Below are 21,466 nucleotides of genomic sequence, written 5' to 3'. Positions count from 1 at the left end.
GCTTATAATGGCATTGGCTTCTCCCAGGCACTTGGCCAAGCTTCTAGAATTCAAGCTGCAGAGCTTGAGTTGCAGAAGAAGGTATTTAATTTTCTTTTTCACTTATGAAAAGGCATAGAATCTATTCAAGCTATTGATAAAGCTATCAGTTGCTATTTCAAGGGCGGGGGGGTTAATGACTAATCCATGTTCTAAATTACATTATTTGCCATAAATTCAGTTAGACATATTGCTCCTTACTTCCCTGTCACTACGTACCCTCGACTACTGTCCAGAGAACCTCTGCGTTGTCATGACTGACGAGTCAATACAATACAAGATTGAACATGACACCGGCACTCTTCAGTCTGGTGTAGTCCTCCACACCTGGCGGGTTCATCCACTTCGAGCTATCATTATCCTACAGCACGGATATGGGGAGCACGCAGAGCGCTATGTAGATGGGCACTGTGCCCTGATCCCGCAGCTAGGCAAACACGGCCTCGAAGTCAGGGCATTCGACATGTGGGGTCACGGACGGTCACCTGGCGTTCGCGGCAGCGTGGACGTTGAGAGGGCCATCCAGGACCATCTAGAGCTGCGGCGAGAGGCGAAGAGAGAGAACGTACCTCTCTTCTTACTCGGCCACTCCTTGGGTGCTCTTGTCACGGCAGGCAGCGTCGTCGCGGACCCATCTCTGGTGGATGGAGTCATCTTGACCAGCCCTCCGTTTCCAGGTCCAGTGTCGACCTTGGTGAGATGGGTGCTGAGTGCGGGCGCCACCATCGTGCCACACTGGTCACTTCCTATGCCACGGTCACCCCCCTCTGCTCTATCACGCCAACCTGAACTGCTGCAGTCGGCAGAGGCTGACCCGCTGATGGTGAAGAGACAGATGCCTTTTCTCCTGGCTGCCTCTGCTCTCCGCACAGCGCAGGCTATAAACCAAGGACTCAAGGACTGGCATGTCCCCACGCTCGTCATGCACGGTACTGCTGATAAAAGCGCTGATCCTAAGGGAAGTGAAGATTTTGTTAGAGGTATCGATTCTAAAGATAAGACGCTACGGCTTTTGGATTCGGGCCTCCACGAGCTCCTCAATGACTCGGATCGGGAAGAATCTCTCCAGGAGATCCTTGTGTGGCTTGATGCTCATATTAAATAAGGCCTATCTGCTGGCCTTTACAATCAGGCTAATAGAATATTCTTGAATAGAAGTATTTAGTTTTTCCAAAATTGGCAAATGATTGGCTGGGAAAATTTGTTCAACGGGTAAATCCTTCATGTTGTCGCCACGCGCGATTCTCTTTCGGTTTGTGAAATTATGGAGTAGAAAGATTCCCCATGGCCTTTATAGGGCAAGCCGCAAGCTGCCTGTATAAACGTGGAGTGCACTAGTGAATTAAATGTTCTATGTTGAATTGTATTTCCTTATGTTCTTAACTACTCCCATATGGTATTATTTCTCTTTAGCCGTAGTTTCATTCCCACCTGAAGCTACTTTCTTTTGATAGTAAGAAAAGGGAATCTTCAAATCTCATGATAAGACTTGTATATAGTTAACACTTTACATAGCTCGTGATACTAGATACACATTATACTTTGATATGGAATTGCCTGCCATTCTTGCAGTTTTAGTAGAAATACTAATCTTGGAAGAATTCTTCAAACTTGATTCAAATCCAAATGCTAGGGAAAGAATTACAATCCACTCACATACGTAGCTGGAGTAGGAACAGCAGCATTGTATTGTATTTAATTAAAGCTAATAATACTATCTGTTAAAGACGCTTAAAGGATAGCAAGAACACTGGAAGTGCATTCATTGCTGTTTAGTAAATTCCGGCATATCCATGTCGTCGACAGATGCGTCTCTGAATTCATGTGCCTTGAGATTCCTGGAAAATAAGAGGTCTAGCTCCTCGAACGTCCTGTCTTTGCTTTCCGGGAGGCGGAAGTAGCCCCACAACAAACAAAGCAGTGAGAACGCGGCGGCCAAGAAGGCAGTCTTGCCCTTCAGATTTCCCGCAGTGGGATTCAGAGTATAGGGAGCCACAGTGGCGCTAAACACATTCGCAACATTGTATGCGTTGCGAGCCAGAGAAATACTCTTAGATCGAAGACGGGTGGAGGATATCTCGCCAACAACGATGAAGGCAGTCGGACCAATCGTCAGCTGGTAGACGACATACCAGACGAGATACATAATAGCCTGTCCATAGCCCAGGCCCGTGGTCTGGCGAGCAAGTGCCAGGAATCCAAGAGTAAACATAGCGCAAGACATGCCGGCATATCCACAGAGCATGATCCCACGTCGGCCAAATCTTGCAGTCACAAATAGCGAGAGCAGGGTACACAAGAAATGAATGCCTCCTTGTCCAATTGTCATTTTGTAAGCGTTTGCCGCCGGCAACCCAGCCTGTTCGTAAAAGTAGGACGAGTAGTTGGCTATGGCAAATCCACAGAGAACCTGAGACGCCCAAGCGACGCATCCGATTTCAGTACGCCACAGATTCGTTCCGCGAAAGCAATCCCCATATGATGCACCTTCCGTCATGGCCGCCTCTAAGTTGGTAGTCTGAACCATCAAAGCAACGGATTGCTTGCTGTTTTGCGATTTCTTGGAGGACAGGCGCTTCATAGACTGCTCTGCTTTGTCGATACGGCCTTTACGAACAAGCCACCAGGGGGGATTCAGGGGCAAATAAGAGCAGGGGAATAACAATAACGGGCCAAACCCACTGGACAGCCAGCGGGATTCGCCAAGACCATTCATCAGTGCGGTTGACCAAGCCGTAGAGAACGCCGTAAGAAACAAACTGGCCAATTCCCCAACAGAGGACAACGAAGGTCTCAAGGTATGCGCGAAGGGCTACTGGAGCAACCTCCGAGGCGTATGCAGGAGCCAAAGTGGTGAAAACGCCCCAAGCCAGGCCGCACAGTAACTCGCCGGCAAAAAGCACCTCGATGGTCTTTGAGAAGAAGGGGATAAATAGAACTCCACTGAGAAACACAAGAGTTCCCAAAACGGCTTTTTTGTGGCCAAACCATTCGGTGATGAGTCCGTTGAGATAAATGCCAACAATATTACCAAGAGGACTAGCCAATCCTAAAGCAGTCTGCCACTTTGCCTCCAACTGGTATTTGCCATGTCCTCGAGCTTGCCCAAACTGCTGTTGAAAAGCGGGATACGCGAAAAGAGAGCCGATAAGAGCCGTGTCATATCCATCCATAATGACAACGATTGAGACAACCATGGACCACATGCACGCTTGCGGGTACATCTTGACTGCCTTGAAGAAAGTCAAGCTATGTTCTTCTTCTGTCGCATTGCGAGCATCTTCGGCGAGGTTGGCCCAATTATCCGCTGTTTCAGCTTGCGACGCATGGTTGACCTCTATTTTCTCTTCTGCGCCTTGAGACATCTGTAGAGATTGCATAGAGACAGGTTCTTGGACAACGTGATTGATCTGCGTAAATATGAAGAAATGGCGAAATTAGGCGGCACTATAACGTTAAACATAAGACCTCAATTCTTAATTTAAGCAAGCAATGCTCTTTGCATTTATACCCCACACTCTGCTACCCCAAACAAGACGTTGATGGGGTTGCATTATGGGAGTATTGCAATCCCACGTCTCGTTCGTTACCAATTTAGCCTGGGATTCATGATTAGCTCCTGATTTAGCTGAACAACTTTATCCTACCAATTGGGTAAATCACCTGCTGACGGATAAATATTCTGGGAGCTAAATGCTATTATCCACGAAGGGGTTACCGAAATCCTTATACAATGAGAACTGACCAGCCAATGAAGTGATTTGGGGTCAGTTTGGCAGACTGCAAGTTGTTTACTAACAGATGGAATAACAGGCAAACTAGTTTTGTATTTGCATTCATAAATATATCTAATAATGGTATTCCTAGACAATGGAATTATAGATGGATCACATAATTATGTGTTGATATCCAAGCACGATGATAATGCGGATTATCTTAACGAGTATGTATGCATACCGCATGGAGGAAATACAGGCATGCATCGGAGTGTCAAGTATAAATCCACGCCTATAATTTAGGTGCTACGCCTATCATTATATATGGTCGAGCCAGCATTTTGACTGAGATATTTAATGCATTGCGGTTGGCTGGTGAATAATATTGGCACTGCTGCATACCTACCTGTAATTTCTACCAGAGAGTCGGGAGCAATGGTATTCCTAATTATGTGTTGGATAAATAAAGGTAGTCTGCATAATTGTCAACACACATTTTTCAGAGATTTTTTGCGGAATCGGTGACTGCATATCGACTTTCACAGCTCCATAAATATCTCGATTTGCAAGGCGCTGTACGGAGTAGCAGGGCTGGGATTCATCCAATTTCTTATCAGTGCTGGCTAGATCCATGTATATGAGCGACCTGACTGTTTAAGAAAAAGGAAAAGGCCTGACAATGGGGGAACGTCTTGAGTTGTTACTTTGCATTTTTTGGCTCTCAGACTGAAGTGCTTTTTAGGGACCTTGGATCGACTACAGTCGCTTTATGAATACCGTTCCGCCAGACAACCCTTTGTCATCCCAATGGATCGCTACGTAGGTAGACAGCCTGCGCGAATTCTGCTACACTTTCATTTCCTAAGCTTACTTACAATATTGCCTTTGGCATATAAATGAATCTGTTTGTCTTTACATCAGCCTGCTTTGTACTCCAGGGTCAATTGGACTCGGCCAGCGCAATATATGACGAAGTGTGATCGGACAAAAATGGGTTACCTTTTGTTTGTTTTTTGACGAAGAATCTATGTCGGGCGAGGAAGACTAGAAATCGCATCTTCACTCTTCTGGATGGTGAACAAGCTTGTATTGGCGGTAAGTAGACTAGACCGAGGCTTCTGACAACCATCGGAATTATGGAATAAAGAGCACATACGCACTGAGTAAAAAGTCTCTTGTCGGTTTATGGGGTGAACCGGGAAAGGCTGGGTTTTAATTGATGGAAATAAGACACTGAATGCATGCAGCTGGGGGTAGTTACTTTTCTCAAGTGGCGGTCGATTGAGAACACTGGGGCAGTCATGAAAGGTAAAATTCAAGGTGTTAGGCAACTTCCTTACCCATGCTGATCATTTATATTTGTAAGCCATATATAGATTCCGTGATTCCACATCTTCAATGTAACAAGATTAAATTACAATATAAGCGACGGCTATGTTAGCGCTCATTTGACTCTTGTGGGTTTATGGTAGCTCACGATCACACATATTGTCTGAGGCTATTTGAACCACCTGTAAACTTTCCAATTGAAGCAATTGGAGATTCTGGACTTGTTGTGTCCGTAGTAATAAATGCTATATGATTCGGGCTATCTGCAACGTCTTTCAGTCACTGTCGGTTACAAAACATGATTATGACGATCGGCGTGATTTGAAAGACGATGAGTAGAAAGAAAGGTTCTATACTTAATAGCTTGAATAGATCGGTCCGATTTGGTCGCAACGTCGGAATACATTGCAAAACAGCCACGCTAGTGACATGGCACCTAGTATTTCTAAACAGCTTGCCATTGTATAGAAGATGGCAGTCTGAGATAGTAGTAGTACCCATCTCTCAATCTTTCATAGAGACCGTTATATCTCGCACTGCCGTGTCTAAGCGCATATCACTAAGAGATTATGATGAAGCAGCGGGATATAGCATCCCATGAACAGGTCCTGTAAGACCTACACCTACAGATACGCAACGCATTCATATTTACGGTACTCCAACAGCACATTCCATGGGATACAAAGTTGGTCAGCATGAAGGAGACAACCAACATGATAGCAGGGTTTGAGCAAATAGGAGGTTTCTAGGCGAGTACGTGTTTGGCTACGGCGCTGTTTGCTGCAAAACGCTACCGATATTGATTAACTTCTGTTTACGCCTTCCCACTCCGGTGCAAAACTTATTACTAAGTGATGAAATGCTAAAATGCTGGTTTAAGCATTTTTAGCATACGTAGTACCTGTGGCAATGAGCTCTCTCGGCGAAATCCTAGATCTTTACCAGCATGTCTCTAGTGGGCTAGACAACGAGAAAGGCGTGATAGATCGCTCTAAGCCGATCCAGGAATGTGGTCCCAGTGTAGTCCCACCTAATTTGTATCAAGAAGCCTGTAACTCTGATATTACCATAGATATTGTAATCATAGATATTGTAATCAACCTCAGGTCGGATAGAGTCTAGAATGGGTGTGTCTAACAGTATATATGTTGTAGTAACGACCCAGATCGCAGCATTGGAGCATGATATCGTTGTCAATACAATTTTGGATCTTCAAAGCAAACGAATCATTCGTACGAAAATGTTGGAGAAACAGTTTGCATTTCTCCTCGCCAGCGCGGGCATCGTTCTGAGTAATGGTCCTGTGCACAATGGTTTTACCCCTAAGGAATTCACTGTCAATCTCTCAGCTGGAGTTCCGAGAATGATTGATCTGGTTCGAGAGACACGCCTACCGTCTCATTCAGAATTCTCTGGATTCGGTAATTCCAGTGGCATTGCTCTCGATGTCTTAGGGAGTTTACGTACTCAATGGTTGGAAGATTTCAATTGGGGTCATGAGGAAGCGGCTCTCAACAAGTGAGAATGTGACAACGCTTCGGTCACTCCAGTTGGCTAATGTAGAACAGATACAACCATTTCACTGTCGAAATTGAAGGATTAACTATCCACTACATTCATCAGCGAGCCTCCGACGAAAGCTCAATTCCCCTCCTGCTCAATCATGGCTGGCCAGGATCGTTTTTAGAATTCTTGCCTATTGTTAATGAGCTTACAGAAAAAAGCAAAACATCCAAGGGGCGACCTGTCTCATTTCACGTGGTAATTCCTTCACTGCCAGGGTTTACTTTCTCATCGCCACCGCCTGCAAACTGGACTATAGACGACACAGCGCGTGTATTTAATACTTTGATGCGCGAAGTACTGGGTTATGATCAGTTTGCCACCTTTGGAACAGACTGGGGTTGTGCGCCAGCCTACAGCCTCTATGACAATTTCAACACATCAACGCGAGCTGCTCATTTTTCAATGCTTCCATTTTATCCCCTTAGCTCCACGGAACTAGCCGCACAGAATATCACCTTATCTTCTCCATTGCAGCAGTTCGAACAGCAAAGGTCTATGGACTGGTTAACTTCCGGAAACGCCTACTTCTCAGAGCAGACTACAAGGGTAACATGCAAGTCATCTTCAAAGGAAAAGATGTGACGCTGATGTTAATTAGCCCAATACAATCGGCCTGGCTCTTTTGGATAGTCCAATGGGCCAGTTGGCGTGGATTGGCGAGAAGTACATTTCATGTAAGTGACACCGCGGCTACAAACGGTATGCTTTGCGCGCAAACAAATTGACTTTTGATACAGGGTCAGATCCAAAGGCGGGAACTAGTCCGTCTGTCTTAGACCACAAACAAATTCTGTTGTCTGTGTCCTTGTACTACTTGACACGATCGTTTCTTTCATCGGTATACATCTACTTCCAAAATCCAAATGGTTTCAAAACGTCATACACAAAAGCGCAAACGGACGCGCCTTTACTATTCAGTGCGTTCAAGTACAATGTCGGCTTTTGGCCTGAACCTGTGGTCGCAAAGGTCGGAAATATGGTGATGTATAAAGGTGCGTGAATATCCTGCTAAGTTGGCATCAATGACTATGTCTGATGACCATATAGATCACGAGTTTGGTGGCCACTTTCCGGGCCTCGATAATCCTCCGGCGCTTTTACACGATTTGAGAGAAATTGCAAACTATTGGGTATAGATGCGCGAGCTAAATATATTGCGGCCTCGCGGACGGTCTTCTGAAGACCAGTTAGAGGTGGTACTTCCTGATCATGTGTGGTGTGGCCAAATCATTGTAACGGCGACCATCAAATGGCAGCCCTCTAATCTAGATATACTAAGAAAATTGAGGCAACGCCGCAGGCGCACCACCCTTCTACAGCGAGTTCTTAGTTTTACAACTGCGTATTCACAACTAAATAGCTCTTTTTGCTTTTCACCCGTTGCCTAAATACAGTCATCCTTTCTGATGGTCCCGTTGGAACGACAGGTACACATGGTGTTGCTGCTTGTCGTCACAATGCTTGTTAGTCATTAAGAACGGGGATATTTAATTTATATGCTTTGGTGAGAGAAATCTTTTTCTATGAACGAATTGCAGAAATAATCAGCGAAAGGCTGCGCAGCAATATGAAGATACTAGCTAATTTCAAGCCTCATAAGTTGACAATTTTAGCTTCTGACAGCAGCAGGGCTCACGTCATCTCATTTACTGGATGATTACATAGCGGCAATTGGTGCTCTCACCGAGGCATCGGCTCGCCTAGTCTCTGCTGAGAAATGCACGAGGATCGAATCCATTACCGCGCGGGAAAAATGAAGCTTAAATTGTTTGTCCAATCCATCCTTCTCATTCAGGGCAAATCACAGGGTTAGCGAGCTTGGTTGTTCAATAATTCTCAGCACGAGACTGAAATACGCCCCCCCTGCGCTGATAAATATGCCTTTACTACTGTTTTATTGGTATGTCACATATGGGGTGATAATTGCGCTGAATAAAATAGTATTGAAACAGTCTCTATATATGCTAGGTATGTAATGATGCTGCTGTCGCAGCTTTATGCTGTAAGTCTTATAAATGAACTAAAGTCTCATGCCTTACTAGGGTCTCACCTACGCCTTGAGCTTGGTCAGCCAAGTCGGTAAGTTACTAATCTCACCGACCGCTTCATGCAACAAACATACATACATAGCAGGAACTCTTCCCGGCTTTGAGGCTGAGCCGGGACTTCTAGTTGGGGCATTTGCAACCACACCTAACCTCTTCCAGGAATGCCCCGATGTATAATGAACAAACACCTCATTGGTTTCCACTAGAATACGCGGTTGCCATTTGTCATTGCCAATAAGCTTATCATTAGTAAGCACCTGAGATTCCGGATAGAGGACACAGGAGGTTGAAGTTGGGACATCTTCTTCCCCGCTAAACTGGGATAACAACCGGTATGTTTTCAATCCTGCTTCGTGGCACCCACACATGTAATGTAAGGCGGTTTTATGAGTAACTGCCTCTCTGTCGCATGCCATGGTCTGGGATGATGAGACACGTTGCGCTTCACCAATGCGCAGCGAGGGAATGGAACATGGAGGCAAATTCGCATTTGTCAACTTTTCCAATGGCTACCACCTAAATTCTTCGGATCAGATACGAGTAATTCGGCAGCACGCCATGAAAGATGTGGGGAAATCACGCCGAAAACCAACGACGAAGGCCAGTTTAGATCTGGCCAAGAAACTGTACCAATTACAGCCGACATGGTGGCTTCCTCGACGCTGGGCGACTCTCTCTAATTTTTCATCTCACGTGAAGCTACCGATTGGGGTGCAGCTCGAGAGCGATGCAAGAGGTCGTCAGCTTCTTTCAGAAGGTGGGCTCTCTTTGCATTTTTCAGCAGCTAATTGTAGGCTTACTCAAGGCGTGGCAGTCTTTCGTGATGGCGACAGTGGCGGAGCTCAAACACACTTGCGAGACGCCTGGTTCACTCTCGGAATGCGATATGGGCCAACAATGTTCCAGATTTTGGCCAACTCTGCTCTACACGAGACAATAGCGAGATCGGGAGCTCGTAAAGCTGCTGAAAGTTATGACTCTATGAGATTTCATGTAAAGGCATTGTCTTCTCTACAAGTAACGCTACGGGCCACGGAAAAAAGGGATCTAGAATATGCTATAAGTGCAATTACCGCGCTGTTGGTATATGAGGTATGGGATGGTTTACCAAGACCCTCTGTCACGTCTTGAAACTTTGAGGCTAACCGTACAGGTGTAGGAGCTTTGTGGCAATAGAGACATGTGGATTATACATCACCAAGGTCTTCAGCACTTAGTCAGCCGAGCAGGGGGCATCGATGCTCTTGAACAAAATGAGGAGCTGAGAATAACAATTAGTTGGTGAGCAGAACACTTTCCCTATGAGCTTTGGGTTGTTAGGCTGAACTGCGTAGGTGTGAACTTCGTGGTGCGTGCGTGTTTGACCACCCTCCTTGCTATCCATCACCACGGCAATGGGAGAAGTTTGCTGTGTTGCCTCTGTCTTCTACAAACGTGCGCACTAATATAGACCATGTAACTCGCATCTGGAACGATTCGTCGCAGATCCAACACTCGGAGTGGTTAAACGCATATGAGATTGTAGCCATCTTCTCCTTTTCCGCATTTAGTCTACCTCAGCATCAAAATCCAGCCTTGAGCATCTGCAGCAGGGATGGGTGTGGTGCCTGGGTAAATCCAGTGGTGCATACGTTTCTCTCGCAGCGGCAACCCGTCGACCTAGCGCGTACAGGATCTCTCATGCAGGAGGCTTGCCGGTTAGGAATGCTACTCTATCTGAATCACGTACGGCGTTTCCTAGGCATACTGCCCTCATACACTGGTATCGTGGCCAGCAGACTGAAAAGCCACCTTATTGCAAACTATGAGCATCTCATGGTTGACTGGATCGGCGAGGCCTGGATATTGCAAATATGGATCCTCTATATGGGCGGATTCGGGCTTCAGGGAGAACCTGATGAGGCCTGGTTTTTCCGCACGTTAGGCACGTCTTTGAAAAGACACGGAATATCGGACTGGAGTGATGTCCTGCAGCTCCTCAAAAGCGTACTGTGGTTTGAAGAGGTGTTTGATAGACCAAACGATGAAAGAGTGCAAAATGGCTCTATGTGGTGGACAATGTGACTTCTCACCCGCCAGGATACTGAAACCACCAGCCGCTTTAGTAACAATCCTCTTGAAAGATGATTGGGGATGATTTGTTTATAATTATAGTCAAAGGGGTCCCGAAACAAACTTTAGCTTTGGCTGAGACATGGTTTGCGTGAGGTCTGGGGAAATGTTAGTGGATGTACACATACCGTTAATGTTGAAACTGGCATACTCAATTACAAAGTCATGAGTAGCTTGAACTAGAAATTTGGCTCCGTATGTTGTGAAAGATATATATTAAAACTTATTATTTCTCGGGCTTTATGAGTGTTATATGTCTTATTTTTACGTGATGACTAGGCAAATTACCTTATGAATGTACATAGCCGCTATTGCTGTGTGTGTGGCCTGGTTATTTGAATCAGAGAAGAGAGAATATTATACAAATTTAAATTAATTTGACATGTGGCTCTTGATCGCAAGTAGAGGGTACCCGGCGGGTACAGTGTATAATAGCGCAGCTGTTTACGCAGGAGGCCACAGCAAAATTTCAATCACAGCTTTTTAATTAAAGACATGAATTTGACATAATACAGATAGGCAAGTCCCGTGTATGTTACGGGAATAAATCTTGCACCCCTGCGAATCCACCACATTGCTGTTCGAGCTACCCATTCCGCTGGGAGCTTTGCGGAATCCACAGTAGATTGAAAGGCTGCTGGCACAATATGACGATAGATAATTGAGTCATCGTCGTAAAATTTGCGTGTATAGGGAAGAAAGGCGCGCTTAGAAGTAGAGTATGCTTGGAGATTTTGAATGCCAAAGGAAGGATGCAGCTCAGTCTCACTGCCGACATCCCAAATTTCGGGCAGAAGATCTATCTGGCTTGGGTCGCTTTTTCGATGATTTTTGAACAATGATATAAATTGAACAGCGGATTCGCAGTTGGCCTTGAGAGCATCTTGCCCTTTTGATCCATGAGCTAGGATCAAAACATCCGTGTTTTCGAGGATCGGTATCGCCGCATCGAAATCAGTGTAGGTCCAATCTACTCCAAATTTGAGTTGCTGAATGCAAGCTACCGATTCAGTCTGTAGCTCTTTCATTAAAGCTTTTCCAAACGCCCCAGATGCACCAGTCAATGTGACCCTTCGAGATTTCAGTGTGTATGCCGTACCAAAAAGCCAGTCAAAGAGATAAAACGTTGAGCTCATATATGCTGCTGGATCCACATGATGGAGGGCGTGGTATTCTGGACCAACAATAAACCTGTACGGATTTTCGGTACCGTTTTGTAGGTTTTGTGGTTGGAATCTCGCCCACTGAGCATAGCCACGACAACCACCTTGACCACCTCTATAGCGAGAACACCATGAAGTGAACGCTCAGAGACGGCACTAGAACCAAGTATGGCAATGTGCTTTAAAACTAGCCACCCTAGCCATGATCCAAAGGCCTGACACGCTAGTTCCAGTGGAAGTTCAAAAAATATGTTATGCCAGAGGTAGTAATTATTGAATTGGAGACGCCTGTTGAAGTAGAAGTGGTGTACCTCGTGCAATTTTCCAATTAGTCGTAACAAGCGATACCTCGATTTGGAAAACTTGTGGAAAAAATAATGAATTATGTCAAAGGCGAAAGTTCCACAGAGAAAAAGCCAAAAACATGATAGAATAAAGGCTGTAGGAGAGGAGTATAAGTTGGCTTTGCCGAATGGTGACATCGGCTGTTGGATGGCGGATGGGTTCATTGTATTGCACCTTGATCAGAATGGTTACAGTGTAATGACTTTGAGGAAGAGGAAGAGGTGTACAACTTGAGCTTTAAATTATCTGTTTGCTTTTCTCCGAGAACAGCCTCATTATATATCAGTCTTCTCGATCCCTTTATTATCTTTCATAGCCATAGCATCACGTGTAACTCGCCCTTTCTTACGGCTGAAAGTATATTATCCTTTGACCCCCTTGAAGGCTGAATTTCATGAGCTAACATAGGTAATATAAATAAAACTTTTCTGTGGGGCAAGAACTCAAACTTCATTGCTCATGCTGCCTTCCTCTTCTAGTTTTGTGATATATACGAAGAGCGCATTACACGGGCTAGATTTTAAACGCTTGCGACATGGCTCTTGGATCCTTCTGACAGGAAATCACGTGTTTAGCATGAGATTTTACGAGCCCGCAAATCCAGAAGCTGTAGTGGAGTTTGTAGAAACGGGCTACCTCTGGGCTAAGACAGCTAGCTAGGCAGTATGGCCAGGGAAGCTTGAACTATTTCAGTCTCCTCCTACTGAAGAGCTCGTGAGGGTTTGGCACGACCCTCGTTGCGGTTACGCCCAGTTGGAAACGATTCAGGGTATTCTCAGAGCTAATATAACCGACATTGAATGTTATAATAATATCCTACGTCTTTCCGATGTATTCTATTATCAAGTAGCTAGGGATAGTGAAAATACAGCTCAATTTGTGTTGAAGAACGCACTCTCTGCCACACTAAATTGGACATAGGCTGTTACAACCAGCACCGCCGTGTAGGCTGGTTGGCTATTACCCACAGCAGGTTTGGGCTTAATTGGCAGCTGAGCTGCGCCACATTACGAATGCCCAAGGCAAGCATGTAAACGCCCCTGAAACAAAGCTTTCTAAGATAATAATGGATAGATACTGTTGTTTTCTCTTTAAAATCTCTACTCTGTATTTAACAAGACTGTTTGGATACCTTGAGACAACATGAGTAATGAAGAGCCAGCAACTCTCAAGAAACGTCGAGCAAAGAGCTCCAAATCTAAGCGGGGCTGCTACACATGCAAGTATGCGTTTAGCGATTTTCATCTTCCAGACGACAAAGCAGTACTAACCTAAGCTTCACACAGAGTTCGTCGTGTGAAGTGTGATGAAACGAAGCCGATTTGTGTGCGATGCGAGAAAAACGGGCGCCTCTGTGAAGGATTTGGTTATAGCAAGCCTCTGCTCAATCACCAAGGCCGCTGTGCGGATCATTTATCTCATATATCATCTGGAACATTTCAAACGAGAGATGAATATCGACATTTTGAATATTTTCGTCGTCATGTATTGCTCTATCTGACAGGGTTCGACAGCCAGTCCAGATTTTGGAACGAGACAGTCCTCCAATTCAGCGAGGCTTCGCCAGCCGTGCTCCATGCGGTGCTTGCTCTTAGCGCGCTTTACGAGCATCTAGATGGTAGCTCAAATGGCACGCTGGCTCCCCATAAACTCGTCCTTCAACACTATAACAGGTCTATCAAATACTTACGACAGGCTCCATCTTCCCATCCTGTCGAATTCGCTCTGACCTCGTGCATACTTTTTATCGCCTTTGAAAGTGCGCAAGATGATCATAAGATGGCGCTCTTCCACCTACAAAACGGCCTTAGCATTATGAAAGATTGGCGAACAAAAGAAGTCATGTCTTTTGAAGGTCGCCAGACTCGAGAAGACATTTCAGAGATAATTCGACGCTTAGATATGCAGGCTACAACATTTTTGAATTCTCGGCAGCCATACTTGGCCGCTACTGTCGATGTTGAATCACTAGATAATAATTCTGGCTCATCAATGTCATTTTCAAATCTTCGCAGTGCCCAGTCATCGCTAGACAAAATTGAGATTCGACTATTCTACATCCTTACGACGAAATCTTCAACATTGAATCTACCGTGGACAAGGCTTAGCAATCATGCGACTTCGAGGCAAGTCTTACTCCAGGGAATAAAAGTACGATTTACCCAATGGAAAAAAGCTTTTGATGACTTTTCTGAGCACGAAGCAAACAACATGAATGCAAGAGATTTAAAGCTGCTGCTATTGCTAGAATTGCATTATCAGACAACATCTCTTATGCTTGATCTCAAAGGTGATATCAGCCCTGTATCATCATCCTCCGACGCACAATGCACTAGAATCAACGAGTTATCGAAAAATCTGATCCTAGCATCATCTAATCCCAAATCGACGTTCTTAGTTGATACAGGCGTAATTGCTCCTCTGTATTTTGCAGCTACAACCACGTCTTGCGTATGTATACGACAGCAATCTCTAGACTTGCTTCGTTCTATAAGCTGGAAAGAAGGACTTTGGGATTCTAGAATTGTTGTCCAAATTGCGGAGCACTTATCAGTGGTGGAGGAATCTGGTTTAGTGAGAATTGATGTTTCTGGAGGAGTTCCAGAGCTTGCTGATATTTTTTCTGCTAGCGTAAGATCCGGTACGCAGGTTTAGATTGAAGGATCCCAGTTAAGAGTGTGCATGAGCAGCTATGCAAGCATCTATGCAATAACATCTTCATGCTATCATCAACATCATTAATGGTCCATTCATGACATTGTTAATATCAAGTGTACATCAGGTAGGCTCATGTACATTGTTAATAAGTATGCTCCTTCTGAATAAGGTAACACTTACTAGACATTGTTACGCAACGCACAGATAGATTAAGCTTATAAATCATCATTATGCTACAGTTCCTTCATTTTCTAGTGCCATCTAGATAGGTTTTCCGTTGAGGCATGAATCCGAGGCAGATATAAGCACCCAAGACCACTAGGCCAGCTTAACGGCCGACTTGCCTAGCCATTTCATAAAAATAACTCCGTGCCAGGGAGTCGCGATGAGCGCCTGAACCGGTATTATCGCAGGTTTGGAAGACAAGTGCGGCAGATATCTCAATAGCTGTGAAATCCTAGTCATAAAGACGGAGGCAATAACTACATATTATGAAGTAGACTTTAGTAAGTCAGAATTAACTGGCTATGAGTGATAAGTATCTTTACCCAACCTAGCATGAAAGATGTTTGAACATTGTAGATGAGTTATTAACGGACAGGCTGTTACACGACGCCGGGCTTAATAAGTCACCCAATTAGGGATGATCACGTCTTTCACATTTCTTGAATATCCAGTACACCTCCAAAGACACTGTTCCGATAAAAGCTCATCGTAATGATGCGGCTTATATTGACCTCCCTTGTTGTCGCCACATCAGGATTTCGATGCCACCCTGCAACCTGTATATAAGAGCGAATACAGTAATATATGCTGCATATAAAACCAAGTATAGTAACATGTGGCAATTATGGTTGCGTAAAATTTATTCACGAGGCTCTGACATGGCCATAGGTATCATAAATACTAATATACACACTCAGCCGAGAAGTTCCGCTAATTTCCAATACATAGAACAATCGAAAGATATTTTTATTACCATTGAGAACACATTACTCAAACAGTCAAATTAATGACAAGCTTTGATGAGATGAAGACGGTCTTCGCGACTAATGATAGTCAAGTCATCGAGATATCAGACGGCATCGCTATTGTTGGTATGGCTTGCAGAACCGCAGGTGGCAATACTTCGCCGGAGAAGTTGTGGCAGTTTCTGCTGGCCAAACAAGATGGCTGCGGTGAAGTGCCCCGGCAGCGCTGGGAACCGTGGCTGCGACGTGACTCTCGCAATGCAAAGGAAATATCCAATGCCATCTCCAAAGGCTACTTCATCCATAACCTCGAAAACTTTGACGCAGCCTTCTTCGGCATATCCCCCAAAGAGGCAGAGCAGATGGATCCGCACCAACGTTTGGGCCTCGAACTCAGCTGGGAGGCTCTCGAAGACGCTGGGTTCAATCCCGAGAGCCTTGTCGGCTCCAACACAGCAGTCTTTATGGGCGTCGACTCCGACGACTACTCCCGTCTGCTTCTCGAAGATTTACCTAATATAGAGCCTTGGATGGGGATTGGCTCAGCGCCTCACGGTGTGGCGAATCGCATTTCATACCATCTAGATCTCATGGGCCCTAGTACGGCCGTGGATGCCGCATGTGCATCATCGCTGGTTGCAGTTCACCTGGGTTGTCGGGCAATCCAAAATCTCGAATCCGACGTCGCCATTGTCGGAGGTGTGAATGTCCTTCTGGCGCCGGCACTTACACTGATGCTGGGTAAGGCTGGCGCGTTATCTCCTGAAGGAGTGTGCAAGTCGTTTGACGATGAAGCAAACGGCTATGGCCGAGGAGAGGGCGGAGCAATCATCATTCTCAAGCGTCTCAGTCGAGCCATCGCTGACGGCGACAATATCAAGGCCATCTTGAAGGGCTCTGCGGTCGCGCAGGACGGAAAGACCAACGGCATCATGGCCCCTAACTCAAAAGCGCAAGAATTAGTGGCGAGGCAAGCATTAGCTCAAGCAGGCGTAGATCCCCTGAGCATTTCTTATATCGAAGCCCATGCCACGGCCACGAAACTCGGCGATCCAACAGAGATGGCGGCAATCGCTGCCGTTTATGGCACTGCTGCGGGACGGTCCGCTAGCGTTCCCGTTTATATCGGCTCAATCAAGCCCAGTGTCGGCCACATGGAAGCCGCGGCCGGTGCAATTGGCCTGGTCAAGGCAGTGCTTGCTGTGAATAAGGGCGAGCTGGCCCCTCAGACACGCCTGCAGAAGCTCAATACTCGAATCAACTGGGCGGAAGCCGGACTCAAAGTCGTGCAGGAGACGACAAAGTGGACAGAAGAAAAGAACCGACCACGGCGGGCTGCTGTGTGCTCTTATGGCTATGGCGGAACTGTATCACATGCCATTGTCGAGCAGTTCGTTGGCAGTAACCCCGAGCCAGACAACACCAATGCTGCGAACAGTTCGGCCCGTGTGCTCTTCCTCGTCTCAGTGCCCCAAGAGAAACGACTCGCAAAGCAAGCCAGAGCCGTTGCAGAGTGGCTGACATCTCCTGCGGGCAAGCAAGTGAATCTCGTGGCTGTCGCTAATACTCTGGCTCAGCGCCGGAACCACCATGACTATCGGCTAGCTTTTGTCGCGGATAGTCATGAAACAGCTGCTGCTTGCCTTGAAGCGGCTGCAGAAGATAGAACCGCGATAGGCCATTATATCTCAAAAGGTAACGTGCTAGGAGTATCCAGCGACCATGCACGCGCCGCAGTTTGGATCTTCTCTGGACACGGGGCTCAATGGAGGGATATGGGAAAGGAGCTTCTGCTTGACACCGCTTTTCGCCAAGCCATTGATCCACTGGATGCTATTGTGCAAAGCGAGGCAGGGTTTTCTATTCTGGAAGCATTGGCAACTGGTGACTTTCTGGAGATGTCAGAACGTATCCAGATCCTCACCTATGTTGTGCAAATTGGTTTGAGCCGAGTGTTGATGTCGAAAGGGCTGGTCCCCGAGGCTGTCATTGGGCACTCAGTCGGTGAGATTGCTGCATCTGTTGTGGCAGGGTGTTTGACTGCGGAAGAGGGCACATTGGTCGTCACGCGACGAGCCATGCTTTATGCACTTATTCGTCGGCAATCTGACGGAGGAATGGCTATGATCAGTCGTCCATTTTCTGAAGTAGAAGAAGCGCTATGGACCAGACAAGACGTGGTGGCTGCTATTGACTCTTCCCCATCCACTTGCGTCATTAGCGGTGAGCTTGATGCCTTGGAAAAATACGTTGCAGACATGAACACTCAAGGTACAAAAGCTGTTCGTGTCAAAACCGATATTGCATTCCATAGCCCTATGCTTAACCAAATAGTTGGCCCTCTTGAAGAGTCTCTAACAGATGCTCTGCAACCTCGCCAACCTACCTTACCCATCTACTCAACCTCAAACCGTAACGCGCGGACCAAAAGACTTCGAGACGTTAACTACTGGACTAATAACATGACTGGCCTGGTCTTTCTTAAATCAGCAGTCAACGCTGCAGCCGATGATGGCTACCGCGTTTTCGTTGAGGTTTCAACACATCCTATTCTGCTCTTCTCGGCCAACGAGACGCTCCTAGATCGAGGTCTTGACTACGGCGACATGGCCACCCTCGCCACTATGAAGCGAGATACTTCTTTGGATGCTGCAATCATGGAACTCACCGCAGAGCTATACATCAAAGGAGTAAGCATTGACTTCGAGGCGAACAGCAGCTACAAAAGGATTTGGTGTCCATCTGTCCCAGGAACCTCGTGGGTGCACAAACCCTACTACAGACATGTCGAGACAGGCTTCACTGGACAGGGGAGCTTGGATGTCAGGAATGTAATGGGTACAAAACAGGATGATATGGAAATCAATAATGACAAGAAACATGTGCTTCTTGGCCAGCGCATCGTTGATCCAAACACCAACATAGTCCGCTACACTGCCGGATTAAGCACCGCTACAAAGCCTTTTCCTGGTAAGCATCCATTAGATGGTACCGAGATCATTCCTGCTGCGGTGTATTTAAACACGTTTCACCAAGCCACGGGCGCATTACTGCTATCCAACGTCAACTTTGATGTACCAGTATCTTTGGGAAGCGATGAACAAATTGTGAGTGTCGTTGTGAATGGCGAGCAAATCTCGGTTCTTTCAACTCAACCCTCCTCGCTTGAAGTTAGCGGCCATGAAACTTGGATCACTCATAGCTTATGCTCATGGTCCACAATTGCTACACCTGAAATGGCGATGCAAACCAAGGCCATTGACGTGTCTATACTTCAAAACCGCATTGGGGTGGTTTTACCCAACAGCTTTGCTACAGATTATTTGGCTAGAATTGGTGTTGAGGGCATCGCATTTCCTTGGGAGGTCATTGAGCACTATGGTAATGACTCTGAAATGATAGCCAAAGTTGATATGGATCCATCGGTCGGCTTTCTTTCGTGGGATCAAGAATCATGGGCGCCTATTCTTGACGCTGCAACTTCAATAGGTTCTGCCATCTTTTTCAATGACCCTAGGATGCGTATAGTGTCAAAGATGGACCATCTGTATTTCTATTCTTCGGGGTCTCCACCCAAGATCGGATACATATATGTTCAAAAGCACATCGATGCCAAAGATTACGCAGCGGATATTCACATTCTTGATCAGCAAGGCAATCTTTTGGCAATGGTTCAAGGAATGAGACTATCAGATCTTGTCAATTGCGCGGCCGAGGACAGCGGAAGCCTAGTCCATCAGCTCGTTTGGGTGCCGCCAGCATTCAAAGAACAGCCACGAGACTTAACGCACGTTATAATGGTATCCAGCGATTTGACGCTGCTTGAAGCTTATAGCACACAACTCAAAAATAAAGTGACAAGGGTTACATGCCGTAATAGGGTAGTGGAACTCTCCGATCTTTCAGCTGCGCTTAGCGAGAAGGGAACCATAGTCGTCTATGCTCCTCCAGCAATCGAATCAGCGGCACAGGTTGCAGATGCTACAGAGGAATTCATTTGGCAAACTGCTAGCATTGTCAAAGCTTTAGCAAATATTGGCCAGTCTGTGCTTGCCAAGTTCTTTGTGCTCACCAATCGTGTATTCTCTGGAGAATCTGTCACAAGTCTCGCTCATGGAGCGCTTTACGGGCTGGCACGAATCATTGCATCGGAACATCCAGATATCTGGGGAGGACTAATAGACAGCGAGTCATCAAGCGATTTTCCAATGCTGGCCATTAGATATGTCGACGACTATGACATACTTCGGATCAATGATGGTCTTCCCAGGCGAGCTATAATGAGGCGCCTGTTGGAAAGCCAGAAGCATGCACCCGGGATAGCTAACACACTGATGCCGAAACCAGAAGGAACCTACATCGTCACTGGAGGCTTGGGCGACTTCGGCTTAGAGACCTGTAACTTTTTGATTGAAAAGGGGGCTCGCAATGTTGTGATTGTTTCTCGCCGCGGTCTACCCCTTCCCAACTACCAGTCAATCCTTGCCGCTGACGATGCTAAGCTTGACGCTGTGATCAATCGCATTCGAGCGTTTGAAGCTCAAGGAGCCACTATACACACCCTAGCACTCGACATCACTCTGCCGGACGCCGCTGATCTTTTGCTAAAAGCAATCAGAGCACTCAACATTCCTCCTGTACTAGGAGTAGTCCACGCCGCTGGCGTTCTTGAGGATAGCTCTCTTGTTGAAACAACCCGCGACTCATTCGCTCGTGTTCTAGCTCCAAAAGTTAATGGCGCACTCGCGCTTCATAGTGCCTTTCCACCTGGGTCGCTAGACTTCTTCATCATGTATTCGTCTATCGGACAGCTTGTTGGCACGGTTGGGCAGGCGTCATATGGATCTAGTAATGCTTTCCTGGACGCCTTGGCAACACATAGACGCGCACAAGGTGATAATACCGTCGCGTTTCAGTTCACAGCTGTCCGCGGTCTCGGTATGGCCACTGGCACTAGTCTTCTGATGACAGAATTGCGCAGCAAGGGTATTACTGATATTACAGCGGGTGAAGCTTTCCGAGCTTGGGAGCATCTCGGTCGCTATGATGTCGAGAGCGCTGTTGTCACGCGCTGCTTGCCTCTACTTGAGGGAGAACCTGCTGCTATACCGCTACTGGAGGATATTGTGGTGCGGCGGCCCAGGATAAAGCTCAAGGGCTTGGAAACAGCAGCCAACAGCATGGCTACAGTCACTACCAATAACGACACGATTGACGACGGAACTGTGCCGGCTCATCCACTAGATAGAGAGAAGTGGGTTGACAAACGAGTTCGCGAATGCGTTGCGAGAGTTTTGATGATGGATGACATTGACGACATTGGTTTACAGACTCGACTCTCAGATCTGGGATTGGATAGCGTTATGACAGTGGCGCTGCGACAGGCTTTCCAGGCTGTATTCAAGATCAAAGTGCCCCTCACTTTAACGTGGAGCCACCCTACACTAAAACACCTTGTCCCTTGGTTTTTATCCCGACTGAGCAAATAATAAAAGATTAAAAGTGTCTTGTACAAAACA

At 46.3% G+C, this 21,466-nt stretch overlaps 8 protein-coding genes across 8 annotated transcripts; 5 read left to right on the top strand and 3 right to left on the bottom strand.

Annotated features, from left to right (window-relative positions):
• Positions 1-292: 292 nt before the first annotated feature.
• Positions 293-1,144, top strand: TrAtP1_010570 (uncharacterized protein; the record flags this gene model as incomplete). Its single annotated transcript, XM_014089627.2, has 1 exon — positions 293-1,144. The coding sequence occupies one exon, from the start codon at positions 293-295 to the stop codon at positions 1,142-1,144; it is 852 nt and encodes a 283-aa protein (XP_013945102.2).
• Positions 1,145-1,801: 657 nt separating this feature from the next.
• TrAtP1_010569 (uncharacterized protein) lies at positions 1,802-2,620 on the bottom strand (the record flags this gene model as incomplete). The annotated part of the gene is made up of 1 exon (XM_014089628.2): positions 1,802-2,620. The coding sequence occupies one exon, from the start codon at positions 2,618-2,620 to the stop codon at positions 1,802-1,804; it is 819 nt and encodes a 272-aa protein (XP_013945103.2).
• Positions 2,621-2,648: 28 nt separating this feature from the next.
• Positions 2,649-3,404, bottom strand: TrAtP1_010568 (uncharacterized protein; the record flags this gene model as incomplete). Its single annotated transcript, XM_066114765.1, has 1 exon — positions 2,649-3,404. One exon carries the CDS (start codon positions 3,402-3,404, stop codon positions 2,649-2,651), a length of 756 nt encoding a protein of 251 aa, XP_065970862.1.
• Positions 3,405-6,324: 2,920 nt separating this feature from the next.
• TrAtP1_010567 (uncharacterized protein) lies at positions 6,325-8,554 on the top strand (the record flags this gene model as incomplete). The annotated part of the gene is made up of 5 exons (XM_066114764.1): positions 6,325-6,602; positions 6,653-7,196; positions 7,249-7,324; positions 7,388-7,642; positions 7,698-8,554. The coding sequence occupies 5 exons, from the start codon at positions 6,325-6,327 to the stop codon at positions 7,784-7,786; spliced, it is 1,242 nt and encodes a 413-aa protein (XP_065970861.1). The 3' UTR covers positions 7,787-8,554.
• Positions 8,555-8,682: 128 nt separating this feature from the next.
• TrAtP1_010566 (uncharacterized protein) lies at positions 8,683-11,036 on the top strand. Its single transcript, XM_066114763.1, has 3 exons — positions 8,683-9,790; positions 9,858-9,979; positions 10,033-11,036. Exons 1-3 carry the CDS (start codon positions 9,113-9,115, stop codon positions 10,760-10,762), a joined length of 1,530 nt encoding a protein of 509 aa, XP_065970860.1. The 5' UTR covers positions 8,683-9,112; the 3' UTR covers positions 10,763-11,036.
• A 247-nt stretch (positions 11,037-11,283) lies between these two features.
• On the bottom strand, positions 11,284-11,946 carry TrAtP1_010565 (uncharacterized protein; the record flags this gene model as incomplete). The annotated part of the gene is made up of 1 exon (XM_014089630.2): positions 11,284-11,946. One exon carries the CDS (start codon positions 11,944-11,946, stop codon positions 11,284-11,286), a length of 663 nt encoding a protein of 220 aa, XP_013945105.2.
• A 1,461-nt stretch (positions 11,947-13,407) lies between these two features.
• TrAtP1_010564 (uncharacterized protein) lies at positions 13,408-15,057 on the top strand. Its single transcript, XM_014089631.2, has 2 exons — positions 13,408-13,541; positions 13,605-15,057. The coding sequence occupies exons 1-2, from the start codon at positions 13,462-13,464 to the stop codon at positions 14,971-14,973; spliced, it is 1,449 nt and encodes a 482-aa protein (XP_013945106.2). The 5' UTR covers positions 13,408-13,461; the 3' UTR covers positions 14,974-15,057.
• Positions 15,058-15,326: 269 nt separating this feature from the next.
• On the top strand, positions 15,327-21,436 carry TrAtP1_010563 (Type I Iterative PKS; the record flags this gene model as incomplete). The annotated part of the gene is made up of 3 exons (XM_066114762.1): positions 15,327-15,514; positions 15,578-15,870; positions 15,931-21,436. Exon 3 carries the CDS (start codon positions 15,989-15,991, stop codon positions 21,434-21,436), a length of 5,448 nt encoding a protein of 1,815 aa, XP_065970859.1. The 5' UTR covers positions 15,327-15,514; positions 15,578-15,870; positions 15,931-15,988.
• Positions 21,437-21,466: the final 30 nt, after the last annotated feature.

This window comes from Trichoderma atroviride, chromosome 5 (assembly GCF_020647795.1).
Source record: "Trichoderma atroviride chromosome 5, complete sequence".
Classification (NCBI taxonomy): domain Eukaryota; kingdom Fungi; phylum Ascomycota; class Sordariomycetes; order Hypocreales; family Hypocreaceae; genus Trichoderma; species Trichoderma atroviride.
Note: the sequence above shows the minus strand (reverse complement) of the source record. Positions and strands in the feature narration are given on the sequence as shown.

Excerpts from the sequence above, each read along its gene's own strand:
- TrAtP1_010566 (XM_066114763.1), top strand. The coding sequence starts at position 9,113 with ATGGTCTGGGATGATGAGACACGTTGCGCTTCACCAATGCGCAGCGAG. Across the intron at positions 9,791-9,857 it reads CCGCGCTGTTGGTATATGAG|GAGCTTTGTGGCAATAGAGA; the intron begins GTATGGGATGGT and ends GTACAGGTGTAG. Across the intron at positions 9,980-10,032 it reads CTGAGAATAACAATTAGTTG|GTGTGAACTTCGTGGTGCGT; the intron begins GTGAGCAGAACA and ends TGAACTGCGTAG.
- TrAtP1_010564 (XM_014089631.2), top strand. The coding sequence starts at position 13,462 with ATGAGTAATGAAGAGCCAGCAACTCTCAAGAAACGTCGAGCAAAGAGC. Across the intron at positions 13,542-13,604 it reads CGGGGCTGCTACACATGCAA|AGTTCGTCGTGTGAAGTGTG; the intron begins GTATGCGTTTAG and ends AGCTTCACACAG.